Source organism: Triturus cristatus, chromosome 1_2 (assembly GCF_964204655.1).
Source record: "Triturus cristatus chromosome 1_2, aTriCri1.1, whole genome shotgun sequence".
NCBI lineage: Eukaryota > Metazoa > Chordata > Amphibia > Caudata > Salamandridae > Triturus > Triturus cristatus.
In genome coordinates this window covers 477131293-477148435 of record NC_140580.1, presented here as the reverse complement: position 1 = coordinate 477148435, position 17143 = coordinate 477131293, and the positions used below count along the sequence as shown (strand labels likewise).

General features: G+C 41.3%; 1 protein-coding gene across 2 annotated transcripts in view; it reads left to right on the top strand.

Annotated features, from left to right (window-relative positions):
• DPYSL4 (dihydropyrimidinase like 4) overlaps nucleotides 1–17143 on the top strand; it is a 186158-nt gene that overhangs the window by 76629 nt on the left and 92386 nt on the right. For both annotated transcript variants that reach the window (XM_085606201.1, XM_085606200.1), the window contains exons 5-8: nucleotides 3216–3277; nucleotides 3379–3459; nucleotides 14372–14440; nucleotides 14557–14677. In XM_085606201.1, the coding sequence (XP_085462327.1) occupies nucleotides 3216–3277; nucleotides 3379–3459; nucleotides 14372–14440; nucleotides 14557–14677 (333 nt within the window). The remainder of the gene's footprint in view (nucleotides 1–3215; nucleotides 3278–3378; nucleotides 3460–14371; nucleotides 14441–14556; nucleotides 14678–17143) is intronic.

Genomic DNA, 17143 nt, shown 5'->3' with positions numbered 1-17143 from the left:
CTTGGTGCAACAGGAAACTTACAGCTAAATCTCCCTTACGTGATCTGCATAAATGGAGCTTGTTATCCACATTGATAAACATTTTCGTATGTTTTCAGTAAAGCTGTAAAATCGGATTACCCTCTCTACTGTCTGATCTTCTGATCCCTACGTATTTGAGAAGTAGTTTTGCTGTCTAAGCCAGTAATATTTGTCAATCTTAGCTGGTTAGCACCTTTGCCTATGAAACTTGTATAACTTTTAATGTATTCATCTTGCTCTATTCAAATAGAGTTTATTTTATATATCACTGAGATTCTACATGGAAAGAAGTAGATACAAAATAAAGTGACAATAGTGGTAAAGCATTATGAAATATGGCATGGGGGACCTCGCACAACTCCATTTTCTTAATTGCCTGTATTTCGTACAGATATTTAGGCATCATTTAGGGGACATTAGGTTTTCCAACATGCTCACATGGGAAAGAGAAGGCTTGCCATATCACATCACCAAAGCATTGAAATATTTCAATATTGTCCTTTCAGAACCTCTGGTTTCTTAACCAATTTATGTGCAAATTATGTCATAAACGCGCTACTTGGCCTATACTTTAAACATATAAACTCAAATGAGAGTAGAGACATGCACACACATAATGACAATTGACCAAATTGATATAACGTGAGGAAGATCTTTATAACCCACTACTTACAAAATTCTCCAGCCGCCACTGGGTTAGGCATGATTAAAATGTCAGGGCACAAAAAGTGCATTCAGATGTTGTTACATGACGCTGTGCGTAAACTACGTGCTTCTGTCAACCAACGTGGCAGATGGAACAGAAACTGTAATAAAAAGCAAAGGGGTCAGGAAACCTGCCATGTCTGTGTTGCATTGAGGTGCTTTGCATCCAAACCAACAGCAGTGCTTTTATGATTTATAAAAACGTATAGGCCAGATGTACTGTTTAAGCGGCTGCAAAAAGTGATCCCAAATCACGTACCGACTTTGTGCGACCTCTTTTTTATTTTACAAACAGATAGGTACATTTACAAAATAAGGAATCACAGGGAGTCCGAAAATAAGCAATAGGGAATCACAGGTGGTCGCAAAACAACCTGTCTAATTACTTAAGCTGGTCACAATTCGCAAACCTCCATGATTGGCAACAAAAAAGGAATGAAGGACTGTTAGGTACAGCAAACCACCATCCCAGTGATTGCAGTCTGAAAAGCTGCCCAATTATCATCTAGGAGCCTGGAGTGTTTCAAAAATATATATTTTGTCTTTTGGAAAGTTTCAATGAGAGCACACTGTCTACCCCCACTGAAGCTGCTACCCCAATTCTCTAAAGGATTTTGGTTCAAAGGGGACTCCATTCCCTTTGTGAATCGATACATAAAATCAATGATTTGCGCTTGAAATGAAGGTGGCAAATCGATAATAGGTATGTTGCCGATTCAAATATGGAAGGAACGCACCAACACACCTCCTCCAAATTATGAATCAGTAATTATTTCCCCCCAAATTTTGTCATTCAGATATAACGTTTCCAAATTCCAAATTGCGTTTGAAGCATAAAGAACACATGATTTTGTTTTGGAAAACCCTGTAATTTAGCAATTTGCAGGGTTGGCAATTTTAAATCACTATGGGCCATATGTATAAAGCAAAATTGCGATCGCAAACGCGGAAATTCGCTGAATTTCGGCGTTTGCAATCACAATTTTGCTAAGTGGTATGTAGGAAGTCAAATCTGCGTGCAAAATACGGAATCGCTAAATTTGCGATTCCTTATTTTGCAATTGCATTTAAGGAATCGTAAATTTTGCGATTCCTTATATGCAATGTAAGAGGCACCAAAAAAGTGCAATTTGGCCTTAAGGAATCGCAAATTACCACCAACTACAGGTTGGTGGTAATTTGCGATTTCTTTCAAAAATGCATATATTTGCATTTTTCAAAGTGGCATGTGGTGCACACACATGTCCTTAGGGCATGTATGTGTGCTACATGTGCACCCATGCTAATTTCAGGGGTGCAACAGGGTGTCCTTTTGACACCCTGGCACACTTGAAATTGCATTCTCAATTTGCGATTCTCTAATTGAGAATCGCAAATTGAGAATGTCTTCCCATTCATTCCTATGGGCCTCTAGGCCCATAGGAATGAATGGGGAGGTATTCCTTAATAGCGAATTGCAATTTGCAATTCGCAGTTAAGGAATATGTAGGATTCGCAAAATTATTTGCTAATCCTACCTACATTCCGTTTTGCAATTCTCTAATTGCGATTCCCTAAAAATTGCAATTAGAGAATCGCAAAACACGTTCTACCTACATATGGCCCTATGTTCACCTGGGAAGAATGTACTATTTGCTTCCAATTGGAAAATTCTTGGGGCCTAATTACGATAGCAGTTGGACCTCAACCGACGGCTGGTCGGTTGCTGTCCGACCTCCATCTGCTGCTGCGGTCTGACCAACCCATTAGGATGAGTGCGGTCTGAGGCAGCTGTCGGGGTGACTGATGATGCTTTCCGACGGGCTCTAGGAGGTCAGTCGGAAACTTCTCATATTGCTTAAGGACGACGTTTCTGCCGTCAGGATTATGATGTCGGATTCCGACAGCCAGTACATGTCGGCCTTTCTAACGTGGATTGGCTGTAGGAAACTGACTTTTGGGCCCCTAGCAGACAACCCTGGCAATAGGGTCTGGGGGCACCTATGGTACCCCCCTCAACATCCCTGTACCGTGTGGTGCCTGCCACATGGTGCAGAGATGTTTACAAACTTCCATTTTTCAATGGGAGCTTGTGCTACAGTCGTTTTCAACCTGCCACACAAGCTCCCATTGGAAAATGGATGTTTCCGACAACATTATGTGCGGTTGCATCCAAATTAGGGTGTCGAAACCGCTGACCTATGGTTGGGTGGTTCCTTCCCCGCAATGGTAGCGACATTGTAATGAGGGCCTTGGTGTCAAAAGACAAATGTTTTCATGTTATTGATTAATACTTGCCACGGTGAAACAGAAGAAAGCATTTACTTGTATCCTTTGGAATTTAAAAAAGTGTTTGCATTTTAAAAATATTTGCATTTTGAAACAGACATGATGTCATTGTAATGAAATGTGTTTTTATAGAAAAAAAAAATTAAAATGTAATTAAAATAGGTAACTTGCCAGAGCATTACTAGGCAGCTACATTACATCACATGAATCTTTTGTTTTAGGTGTCAACTCCTTCCTTATCTTCATGGCTTATAAAGATACATTTCAGTGCACAGATGCAGAGGTGAATATTTTATTTTTACTACAAAATTACACACCATTAGTTAATTTCCTTGTGACCATTTCAGTGCTTTCAATAATTATCAATCTATTTTCACTCTACAGATGTATGAAATTTTCAGCATTATACGGGAATTGGGTGCAGTAGCCCAAGTGCATGCAGAAAATGGGGACATTATTGCAGAGGTAAAGTAAATGCATTAGTATAATGTTCATCTATAGTTTATAGGTCTTTGTCCCCGATTGTACAACTTATTTTCAGAACATTAATGATAGAGCTTGTATGCCAAAAAATGTTTCATTAGCCACCAGATATTTTTTTGTGTCAAAATTCACAATACCACTTCCTGACTTCACTGACAGACTTCCAATGGTTGTTGTACTTTCATTACCTAGACAAAGCTTCGAAGAAGTGCTTGCCTTCTGACCAAATATTTTATCATAATCGAGAAATGTTCCTACTTAGGGGCCAAATCCGATCCGGGTCGGAAGGGCACCGAACGCGATCTGGCCGGAAAAACTACGAGCCGTATGCGTGTTTTCCGCCCGACTCGTACAGCTCTACGAGCGAGCAAGTACGATGCGAGCTACGTGAAAATCACCGACCGAGTCGTTTCCGGGTCCGAACCGCTCCGTACGTCTCGGTCGTAAGCTAACCATGGCGTGCAATGGATGCGATTTACGACCGAGCCAGTACGATGTACGAGTGTCCGGCTCGCAAAACGTCCGGGTGGTTGCCTTTGGGGGTCCGCGTCGGACCCCCTGTCACGCGCAGCCCTATGCCTTGGACACAGGGGGAGACCCACGGGTCCCCCCAACACAGGCATGTACGGTGCGGATGGCACCGACGCGTACCTACTGTAGGGGCACCCTTGTGTGAGACGTACCCATTCAGTCAATGGGAGCCCATGTACGCGTTGTACAACCTGCTCCCATTGACTTCTATGGGAGTCCGACCGAACCGAGTCCGGCAGCATACGGCCGCATCGTACTCGCTCGATCGGACTGCAGGACTCCGGCTTGGTCGGAAAACACTCCGGGTCCAGCTCGGTCGGAGTGCTTTCCGACCCGGAGTGGAATCAGCACCTTTGTGGGCAGTTCTGTGGTCTAAAATTATAACTGCAATTCTCTAACTCATTCATTATCAATTTTACTGAGGTATGTGATGAGGAGACTGATTAGGTGTCACAGACTTATTAAATTATTTTTTTTGTCTGCAGTAGCCTGTTTGTGTGAATTGAAAGGGAGAGGTGTGGTGCATAGGCCAGGGCAGCTGACTCCAGAGCATGGGGTTCACAGTTCAATTGCCGGCGGCAGCTCAGCCCAGCACCATGTGACGCTGGGCAATAGCTCACTTAATCTTCCCGATGGTCCCCAGTGCCTTGAGACCCTTGAGGGTGTTAAGTTCACACTTTACAAATACTGGGTTATTATTATTAGTTGGTGGGAGTTTAATTCACACCAATTTCAACCCATGACCTTTACAGTTCCAGTGCATTGATGACTCAGCAACTCAAAACCCTCAAATCAAAGATTCTCGTGAGTTGCAACCTTTGTTGCTCTCTCCCACAATTTCAGCATATTATGATTCACCTGCTGATCTTCCACACAACTATGGGCAGTTTGTCAGTGTACGTGACAATGAATCTTTCTTTGTCAGATATTAAACAATCAGGAACAAGGCTGAAAAACCAATGCAGGAGTACTGGTCAACACTATTTCTTGGGAAAAACTTTTACAGCAGACTAGAAGAGGGAACATGTCCAATAGACCATGTGGAGGACTTTAATAAAATATTAGTTGCAGATATGTATACATTTTATACTCTTCACCCATGCCACCTTTAATTTACACAGTTCAAGAGATGAGAACACCAGGTGAGACACCAAACTCTTCCCTTGTAGGCAACAAATTTCCAGGCATGCAAACATGCCTTTGTCTGTATAAAATGGACAATATTGAGTGCTTTGAGGTTACTAATACAGTAGCACTGTGTTGTACACAGGTCAAGGAACAATAACAAAAACAATTATAAAAACAAAACATTATTACCACATCTCGAATCATATTTTCCACAATTTATGAATGGGAAAATCCATAGCTAATTGTTGTTAAACAGTTAATATGCCATCTTTCTCAAACAATAGTACACAGTAAAAGAAATTTTTTCACTAGCAAATATATTGATGTAATGCACAATGAATTAAATGTGACATACTCTTACATAGACAACAACAAAGGAAAGTTGTTGTTTCTTGAAAAAAAGATAATAATGAGCTATACTGATCACTAGACTAATTAAATGTGTTTTATTGTGATGGCTAAGAGCGGCCTGATTCAAGATGTCATATTTTATTACATACATTCAAATTGGATTCTACATTAACTTGTATGCAGTAAATTAACTTAAGATACATTAGAAACACTGTCTAAATATAAGATAAGATCAAGATAGATTCAGGCCCAGATTAACAAAGCTCTCACACAATGCAGCTCAGCACCCAAAAATTGCTGGGCTGCATTGCGTGAGAGGGAGAAAGCAGAAAAGTGGCATTTCTACAAAGATATGGCAATATCCTTCTCTCTGTCTAGTGCTACCAATCAAGATAGATTCAGGCCCAGATTAACCATGCTCTTACACAATGCAGCTCAGCACCCAAAGTAGCTGGGCTGCATTGCGTGAGAGGGAGGAAGCAGAAAAGTGGCATTTCTACAAAGATATGACATTATCCTTCTCTCTGTCTAGTGCTACCTCATGTTAGGCTGCCCAGTGTTGAAGTGCAAAGGTGTCTGCATGAGTCTGGCTTAGGTTTTGTACTGAAAGGGTGCCCTTCCAGTACAAAAAACTAAGTCTATACAAACTTTAAAACTTTTCCCACTTCAAATGGGCTTTTCAGTGCAGCACACATGTAAAGTGGAAAAAGAAAGGAGAAATGAAAGCATTTCTTCTTCTTAATGCCTGCTTTCAAGTGGCATTATCTTGAGGTCCACTTTTGTTAGTAGATAAGCTTTTGCATCAAAAACTATCAGTGGTTGCATGGGAACGCCCATTTACTACTCAAGGAATTCCAACTCTGTTGGTCATTCCACTGGACTGGCCAAGGCTCAGCAAGCACGCAGCACCATCTTGGCTTGTGCGGCTCAGCTCATCTTAACATTAGGATAGATTTTCACCATAGCCCGCATCCAAATACAATCTGTCTGTGCCACTTCCAGTGTAGAGGGGTTCTGATGCTTGATGCTGTTAAATTTAACAGGTCATGGATAGTTAGCACATTATGCTGCCTAAGTGCCCCATCCTATAAGTTCAGATGAGACTCATGTAGTTGGGTCCCTACCCAGGCCACACCCCTTGAGCAAATTTACTACTTTTGATTATTCACAAAATCCAAGAGTAAAGTTACTCAAAAATGAAGAGTTACACATCTCCAGCCCCTAAAAAAGGGAGCAGAGCCATATGTCTGAGTTAAATTGCTACCTCCTGAAAAAAATTTATCCACATCATCAACAACTGATACTACAGCGCCCTTATAAAAATAACAGATACAGGAACTTAAAATTAGCCCAATATTAAATGAAAGTAAATTATTTACAGTCAGAAATATAAATATATATAATTTAATGGTTATGGAAAATAAATATAAAATATGTTTATTATTTCATTGTGAAATTATTTAACAACCTTTTTTGAATTTATAAATTAATGTAAGATATATTTTTATAAGGATATAATTAAACAACTTTTAATTGATTAATTATGAATGCAAATAAAAAATGTTTTTATTCAGGTGAGTATTACATTTTTTATTTAAACTTCAGAAAAATATTTGAAATATAATTTAATTGATCTAAATTCATCAAAAATGTCAGAATTAAGTTAATACCACAGTAGAATTTTTGTGTGTGTTCAACATTTAAAATAAATATATATATATACATGTATATATATATATATATATCTTTTATGTCAATGTTTAACATAAAAATATTTGTAATAATTTATTATGATGGTTAAAAAAACGTTTTAAAATGTTCTGTATGTGTTACCATAGGGAGATTTCTACTCCAACTATGGAGTCTACTTATTTTAAAGTATAGAGAAAAGTAAAAAACATGCATTTAAATTATTTACTACTTTTCACATTTTGGACACCAACATATATCTCAACAGGGGCTTTAGAAATGCTAAGTAAGCTGACAATGCAGAAAAAGTTAATGTGTATTTCACATCCATTGCCTCTATGTTTAAGTGAGTAGTTTAGATTAAATGAACGGAAGGCACCATGTGCCCACAACCCAGTTGTGCATGGATATTTGTAACATTAGTTCCAATACACCTCTCCCTCTTTTTGTCTGAAGCATATTCATTTGAGTAGTTCAGGCATCAAAGAGGGTGGAGGCAGTACTCTTAGAGTAGAGAGAGACCTGAAGGGCAATTCCAATTAATTTCTTCTTCCAACTTGTCTCAACTACAAACATCTTTATGGTTATTTAGTCTAAGGTCAGCTTGCAGTAGTCCCATATTGTCTCAGCATTGTGTAAAACTGATAAAATGTAGTGAGACGTCCTTTGGATTAAGAAGTAGTCTGAAGGACTACACTCCCAAGATGCTCAGCATAATATCAGTAACTTATTTAAAGAAACAGTCCACCACAGATAATCTGTGGACACCTCAAGCCTTGGTAAATACTATTTGCCTGCCATACAGTAAGTGGCAAGCCATGTACTACTTAGACAAAGCTTGTCATATAGCGCCTTCTATAGTGCAAAAATATTGTGATTTATCTGACTGGTGACTTCCTATACCACCCCTGGTATCAGATCTTTGTTAAACACATATCCATATTCTTGCAAGTGGTTAATAAATAAAATATTCTTCCTGATAGGAGTTGTCCCCACCAATTTTGTACTGGGAAGACTGTTTGTGCTGGTCAACCCATTGAATGTGCCCCTGGGTGCAAAATTAAAGACCCTACATTTCCTAAAATTCACCACTAATGACAGTGGAATTTATTAATGTGAGTTGCCAGAGCAGGAATACTAAGTGATATTACTTGCTCTGGGCGTCCAAAATATGGCCTATTGTAGAAACAGGAAGCACCTGGGACTGGAGAACTAAGGGCCTTCAGATCCTTTCCATGGAGGGGTTATTTACATTTGTTTACCAAGTGGAAGTGTTGCGGAAGGCGCCTGATGATGTTGTCACTGGTGGTGGATGATACCTGCAGGGTGAGATTGCCGTAGGAGACTCTGGGAAGTCGATTCTCCATCAGGGAAAGTGAGAGAATCAATGCTGATTGTGGATCTCAAATGTATACAATTTCTATACGAAGAATCACTGCTGCAGGTTTAGTATCAATTAGAGGAAGTAATTAATCTCAAGGGAATCTGGGAGAATCTACCTGAGGAAATCATCTGATGTGTAATTGCTGTGAGAAGACCTTGAGTGAGTCAGTGCTCCTTGGAACCACCTGGAGAAATTCTGCGGTGACAGTAGAAACTGGGGGGATTTGTTCTTATCAGCGAGCAAGAAGATAAACCTTACTGACATGAAACTTCACCTGGATGGAGTCAGTGTTACAGGAGACCTTAGCTGGAGAGAGTCTTTATTGTCATGCCATTTGAAGAGAGTCATTTTTGGAGTAGGGTCAGTTTTGACACGAGACTTGGAGGTAATCAATGATGACAGGTCAATCCTCCCTGGAAGGTTGCAGGATATGCAATGGTACATGCTTAGAAGGTGTTTGTGGTGATAATGAGCACTACCTGTCTGGAACCAGTTATGGAAGGGGACCTCACCCGGAGGGAGTCATCACAGGAGATGTGGTCTTGTGGCTATGCAGTTAATATGAATTATTTGGGACCTGGACTCACCACATGACACAAAATAATGTTAATACATTCCAGAAATTACTTTATTTCTCTGATCTCAAACTGGAAATATGTGTGGTGTCTAAATGCAATCTTGATATATTAAAAACAGTTGCACATTATTATGTAGAGCACTGCCAGAATACATGCTGGTATGAGAATCCGATCTAAAGTGAACACCACATGCCATACAATGCTATGTGCACCACCAGGGGGCCAAGAGGGAGTAGTGTAAGGGGTAATTGTATGCTGTTAGGCATGATTACTTCTGGGAGTAAGATTATAGGTAGGGAAATTCTGGATTTGTTGGGATTATTACTATACTGCCTCTGATGTTTCCTTCTATTACTATGTAACATTCGTGCACTAGAGTCAGTGATTATGTTTCTGATAACATACCATTAAACGTATCAAACATAAGTCTCAGCAAATTAGTGCATAGACTGCTAACTACCTCACCACCCACAGGAATGGAGATGAGATATGGGTTCTGTAAAATGGTAAGATCAGAAGAAAAAGGTTTGCTCTTCTCTTGATGAGATTGATGTGGTTTAATTTTGTATTTTTCAAGCAATATATTATAAGTAATCATAGCAAATAATTAGATCAAGCCTTTCTCCAGACACCGGCAGCCTTTCCAATCAGTGACAACCTCTCCTCTCAGTGACACTGTCTCCTGTCAGTATGCAACTCTCCTGTCAATGCCCTTACTCCATTAATGGTTAACCTATAAGGCCAATGTCAACTTATCACATCAGTTTTCCCTTCTCCTCCAACTGTCCAAACCCCTGTCAGTGTCCACATCTCCCACACCGGCCACTTCACCCATCATCCTCTACTTTTTCATCACAGTTCTCCTGCCCTCTCATTGAGGTTAAGAGCTTCTCCCCTCAACCTCTACCTCTCCCTTCTTCTTCACAACTGCCTGGCTCTCCTCTTATTCCCTGACTCCATTTTTAGACCATCTCTCATTATTTAATTTCTTTTTTGGTGTTACTGTAGATCATTCCTATCTCTTCCCCGTCTCCTGCCAGTACCCAGCGTTCATGTCAATAATCCTCTCTTAATATTTTCTACCACCTTTGTCATCATCCCATTCTCTGTCACATCCCCCTCTCCCATCACTGCTCACCAGTTAGTACCTCAGAAAGATTAGCAATGCTCTGGCAGAGACAGCCTAACATGTGCCTGACTCGCAGCATAACTAGCCTTTCTGAGGCCTGAGTAGGGACAATGTTTCTTTATTGGCTTTCTTCCCATCTCCCTCTGCATGCAATCACCTGAACTTTATTGGGGTTTGCATCCTGCTATCACCCTGCTCTCCATCTCACCTCAACCTGTGCCGCTGGGATCAGCTTTGACAACAGTACAAACATTCTCATAGAACATCCACAGTACCTTCCGGTGAATTTCTTTTGTTCCTTCTGATAAGCAGTTGTACTTATTCACAATTTACTGCATCTCCATGGACATGCTGAAAAGTCACCCCAGAGGGTTATGATTCACAGGTTGAAGACCACTGGGAGGATTGTCTTAAACTGCTCCTTAATCATGCTTCATATTTATGGCCATTTTTCATCCCAGCTGAGGATGTGTTACTTCTAACATTGTGACAGGAATTTAATTGAAGATTTTGTCAATTTACTATCCACAAGGGTAACATCCCTTTGCTTCTTACTAATGGCTAGATAGGTACATGGGGTTTATTTTTAGATAATACTGAAAAACCCCACACACTATTTATCATCAGCTAAGATAGGTAGTCCTGATAGCCATAGGGTGTTAGGGAGTCTTCTGGCCTGATGAAATGCTACAGACTGGAATAGGACTAAATAAAGTATGAAGCATGTTGACAAGTCAGCATTAAGTGTTGTAATTCCCTCTCTTGTTTTTAGAGTTGCTCTGGGGAGGAGATAATGTCTATCAAAGGCAATATTAGTTCTAAGAGCACATGGCAGCAGGTCGCAATAGGCTGGATTTTCATTGTTCCTCTCACTAGCCAAGTTGCTTTACCCAACTGGGAATTACCCCAGCTGATCCCATAAAAAAAGACCTTCTGTCTCCACAGAACCCCACTTGAAACCAGCCTTGTAATATGGGCTGACAAGCAGGTATGATTATGAATAATGACAACTGTACGTTCGAGAGATCCGTGTCCTTTCACGCAAAAAGTCCTGTTGAGTAGGACTCTGTGTTCCAAGTTAAACATCCCTCCATGTCACATGGGACCATTCCTTCAATTCACACTATTTTTGGTTATGCATCCATGGTGGTGAGCAGAGAATGCATTTTTACACATGAAAAAAAAAGTTTGGACACAATGCATAATTGTATATATTAGGGTCAATGTTTTGTGTTGTGTGGAGTGTGTCAACACAGCGCAGCTCATAGGAGCTATTTGCATGTGCCTGATGAAGTTCTCAATTTTTTGAAATTCATGAGGCAGAATTTATTCTCCGAAGGCTTGCAAATTGCTCTCCATATTGAGAATTTGTCCTGCCAGGGACAGCTGAGCACCATCTCTGTATACACATTTGGAAAGTCACAGCATTAAAAACACTGACAGTGCAAAGGGTCTCATTACCAAAACAAAAGTAGCATGTTGTAAAAGGCGCATCAGGGGGCACTGGCAGCAGTCTACCAGAATGATGTATTTATCCTACAATGACCTGCTGCAACTCATGCAGTAGAAGTTGTACATCTGGGACCACTTTTACTTTGCCAATATTTACCAAAAGGCATAGGCTGTCAGTTAACTTTCAATGCCTTGCGACAGACTGCAGAAGCAGCCACTCACTATTGATACTCTTCCTTGGAAATTCCAGGGAAGAGCAGAAAACATCATTTATCTAAGCCTTTTCCATGGTTGGACTGGGACAAAAAAAGCCTCTGGCACTGTTGGAAATGGGGGTCTCTAGTTGGCATTGGTTTGCACCGTTGTCCAAGTAGGGACCCTTCTTCCTAGTCAGGGTAAGTGGGATACACTTCTAAAATAACCCCTGCTCACCCCCTTGGTTGCTTGGCACAAGCAGACAGGCTTATCTCAAAGGCAGTGTGTAAAGCATGTGTTAACACATACAGTAATACAGTGAAAACTCTTTATCTAAACCAAAATGACAAAAATCCACAATACAGTAATAAAAATATGACTTTCAAATGGTGGATATAGCTCAGTTCAAAGCAAATTACGGATGCCAAACTTTTCACACAAAGTACCTTGGTTGCGTCGCGCACACAAACAAAAGGGTCACAGGGAAGGTGAGGTGTCGGTTCCTTACACTCAGAGAAGTGTTGCGTCAGTTTCTTACTGTGTGGGGAGGTGGTACGTCGATTTCTTACTGCACCCCCCAACGATGCGACAGACCTGGCATCTCTATGAAATGTGACGATCTGGGACGATGTGTGGGTTCTTGCGGCCGCACAGCAAGACTGGCATCAGAATCAGTGCGGTGATCTCGGACTTCGGAGATCGGTGCACCCGATGCAGCGTGCAGTGATTTCTCTAACTGCGGGCAGGCACTGTGTCAGTTTCTTCGACGATGCATCTGAAACAGGTATGGATGCTTCACGCGTCTCGTTGTTGCATTACCTTTCCAGCTCCCAACAGCCAGAACAACTTCCAGAGGCCCAGAACAGCTACATGCACCTCTTGATAGGTCAGAACTCCCAGCAAGGGAGTTCAGGGGAGCTGGGGGTGAAGTCTTTGTATCTCTGAGACTTCACAACAGGAGGCAAGCTCTACTTTAAGACCTTGGAGATCTTCCTCAAGCAGGTGACACAGATCACAGCAAAGTCCTTGTTCTTTCCTTGGCAGAAACAGCCATTGCAGGCCAATCCCGGACAGCATATAGCAAAAAGACAGTACTTCTCCTCAGTTTCTCCGGCTCTTCTTCTTGTCAAAGGTTGCTCGTGGTTCCCTGTAGTGATCTAAAAGTCTGGGGTCTGGGCCCCTCTTTTTAAAATCCAAAATCCTTTGTTCTCTGCTGTGGCAGAGAAGCTCTTTGCCCAGCCAAAGCCAGTTCTATCCTCGCTTGTGCAGCTTCCTGGCAGGAGGTGGAGACAGGATTGTCCTTGTCAGACCAGGCCCATTCAGGTGTGAAAGATATCTCCTCCCCCTACTCTGAATGCAGCCCAGGTCCATTCAGCCCAGCCCCGAATCACCCTGGAAAGGCAGGACACACCTCAACCCCTCCAAGTGGCTGTCTGAACAGGATGCATATCCTCAGCCCCTGTCACTCCAAAGCTAGGCAGTCAATACACAATCTAGCAGAGGCACACTGGATGGCTAGGCAAGAAAATACCTACTTTCTAAAAGTGGTATTTTCAAACTCAGAATGTAACAATCACCCTCATTGATATAGATCTTAACATTCTGAGTTCAGGCATATCAAACTTTATTTTCCTATCTTGTTCCCATGGGCAGTAATGCTCATAAGATTTTATGAGCAAACTCCCCATTCTATCATATTGGACAGATAGCCATACAATAGTGAAAAATGAAATTGGCAGTATTTCACTATCACGACATGCCACACACATCAGGGCATGTCCTACCCATCACATACACTGCACCCTGCCCACAGTAGTACCCTAAGCCTACCTTAGGGGCGACTCACATGTAGGAAAAGGGAAGGTTAGGGCCTTTTGGGTATTTTGCAAGGAATGGGAGACTGCGTGCACTTGTGCTTGCTGATGGTAATGTTTGTGGTAATATCAGGGAAATCAACAGTAAAAACAGACCCACAAATTGCTAATAGACCAACCCACACACATATCTGTCAAACCAGCCCATCAGGTACTGCCTGATTGCCCTACAGGCCAGCCTGACACTCACCTTTCCCATAAAATTTACAAGGAATCCCACACAACATTGACACTGTCAGTCGCTATGAGATTTGCAAATCACAATGTCTCTTAGCGACACTGAGTTTTTATTTTAAACACAACAAAGCCTTCTACTTTATATAGCCCAGATTATGTGAAGTGAAAATCCCCCATCCCTTGAGGTGGGAGGTTTGGTTTAGCATACCTCTCACATCACAAAGGCCTGGTTACAACGCAAAACAATAATTCAGTAAAACCAACCTACTTTGTTGATCAGACTCAATAGGTTTCACACTGGATAACAATAATGTGACTAAAACTGTGAAATGAACTTTTAATACTTGAAGCCTGATGAGTCGAATAGTTGCATCATTCACTCAACTGTGTTTCTTGTGGATTTTAGGAGCAAAAGCGGTTGCTGGAACTGGGGATTACAGGGCCAGAAGGCCATGTCCTAAGCCACCCGGAGGAGGTAAATTTTTATGAAATGCTCACTTTACAACATGCAGAATCTCTTTTATTAATTTTCATTCTTAGAAAAATGTTGCTCTAAATTGTAATGCAAACCTTTGTTTCTTATTATCCCAGGTTGAAACTGAAGCAGTTTACCGTGCGATTACAGTAGCAAAGCAAGCCAACTGCCCCTTGTATGTTACAAAAGTAATGAGCAAAGGTGCTGCAGAAGTGATCGCACAAGCAAAGCGGAAAGGTAACTGTCTTGGGTGCAGTATATAGAAATGAGTAAATGAAATTAAAGCCATCATAATTTACAAATGTGCTACTCATTGCAAATTAATTTGCAGTGTTTTCTTGAACATTTAAAACTACGTACCCTCACTTTACCATCAAAACTATAAGGAATAAGGGTTTCCTTTCTTCATGTACACATTTCTTTTTTCTCCTTATTTTGCCAGTGTATCTGATGTTCAAGCTAATAATTGCACTCCAAAAAATCTATGATCTATTTTGGTGGTTGGCTTTTAATACATTCATGTTGTCTGCTGTTTTGCTATCCCCACCACAAAAAAAGATACGCTTTGGCAAAGCCAATAGGTCGGGCCAAAAGGTCCCATCTCTGATACTTGGGGCGCGATTACATCTGTGGTGATGCGTCGCTGGGTCCAACCTGCCACTGCACCGCCAAAGCCGTGGTCGGTCCACCCACTAGATTAGTAGTTCCCTCCTTTCTGGCGGGCTTTTTTTTGGTGTTCCCATGGTGTTGCCTCTAAATATGGGCACTGCAATGAGAACACCTAAACCAGTTCCTGCATGGCATGGATTAAAAAGGGTTATGCCCCCCGGCATGCACCCCAATGCCCCGCCTCCCCACCAGGGTTTTCATGGAGGAGGAACCGCCATGAAAGGCAGGAAACTCCTAATATGCGTGGCGGGACCACAGCGGTCTCACAAAGCATATTGATGCCTCCTCAGCACCCCAACACTGCCAGGGAATGGTGACTCCCTGACAGCTGTGGCGGGTCAATGGTGGTCCGACCACATTATAATCGGGTGGTTGGGAGACCGCTACCTCCTTGCTCCCACGAGTCTTGAGGTCATTGGAGTTCAAGACTCGTAATTGAGCCCTTCATGTTTTTCCCCAGATTGAGACCATTCATGGCAACCACCTTGGAATGTTTTATCTTTTGTTTTAAGAAAAAAACATTCAAAGATAGCAGCAGAGCATGTATGCACATACAAGGCAGCCATTTTGAAATGTGTTTTTTTCTTTTCTTAAAATAAAACAAAGCACATTCAAAAATAGCTGCCTTACATTAACATGTGTGTGCACACACTGATGACTATCGTGGAATGGTTTTAAATCTATAAAAAAATTGCCACCCCCTGAAACAGCAGTAGACGCGGTGGGAGACAAGGGTGATGGGGGGGCATATTAATTTTACAAAAAACAGGGGAGAGAGTCACATTGACGGAGAGAAATTAATACAGCGTGCACTGCAATGCAAGGTTATGACATCAGAAGCAAAGGAAGCAACTTGTCCTATTAAAACACGGTGCTTGACGGAACCAGCACAAAAATAGGGATGAAATCCATTGATTCAGATCAGTCAATTTAAATTGACCTGAAAACAATCAAATCATGAGATGGGGCAGACACAAATCCCAATCTATTTTAGATATAGAGAAACAATAGGTCTGTTTGCCAATATACAGTTAATCTGTAGATGAGACCAAATGACTATATGCCTCACCCCTGCATCAGCACAGGATAAAAATGTGTGGCACAAACTCAGCAATGTCTTGATGGTAGATTCTAAAGGCTTCTGCATTTAAATATATAGTGTATGAATACTCTGTATTGCTTATTGTGAGTCAATTAGGGTTTAAAAGACAAGATGTATGTCTACATTGTTGCCTTTATTTTTCTCTATAGGTATTAATAGTTCCGCTTTCTAGTTAAGTGTAACTCCGTCTTGTTACAAGTTTTTTTCTATTTTTATATTATGCTCAAATAGGTTTGTGTCTGATGTACAATGACCAATACACAAAACAGGATGTGCAGAATGCACACCAACTGGTTGTGAATGGGTATTCAATGTATATTCTATATATATATAGGTCGCATTGCAAAATGCCTTTTAACAGTTGGTCTCTAAATGACCACCTTGTTATTTTAACTTGGGCAGATCACTGTTGAACTTGGCCCTCTCTGCAGGGTTATACCCCAACTTTTTTCCTTAACGCTCCTGTTTTCTGAAACCATTGTTGTTGAGTTCAGAGGGGCAAGAAACTGGTAAGGGTCTGTGCAGTAGTGGGCCATTGTACACCTTCTATCGCCTAAGCAGGGAAGCGCATCAAGGTATTGATTAGTCTACCCTGCTTTTGGCTGGTAGAGGTCGTGTTGGACTTGGCACTGTCTGCAGGGTCATCCCCAAATGTGTTGCCTTAACTCTCCTGTTTTCTGGACCCATTTTCTTTGGCTTTTAGGGCCCTGTGCACTTTACCGTTTTTCACCAATGGTAAAGTGCTTTTGCTCTCTATTTAAACAAGGTGGAACTGGCATACGCTCAATTAAAATTTACTTATGAGTCACAAATAAAGTGGAACTACATGTTTCCATGGCATGTAAATTAAATGCCACTATTTGGCCTGCAGCGCTTATTATGCTACCCATTAAGTAGTCTTTTAAAACATTTCTTTGGCCTGCCTTTACAGC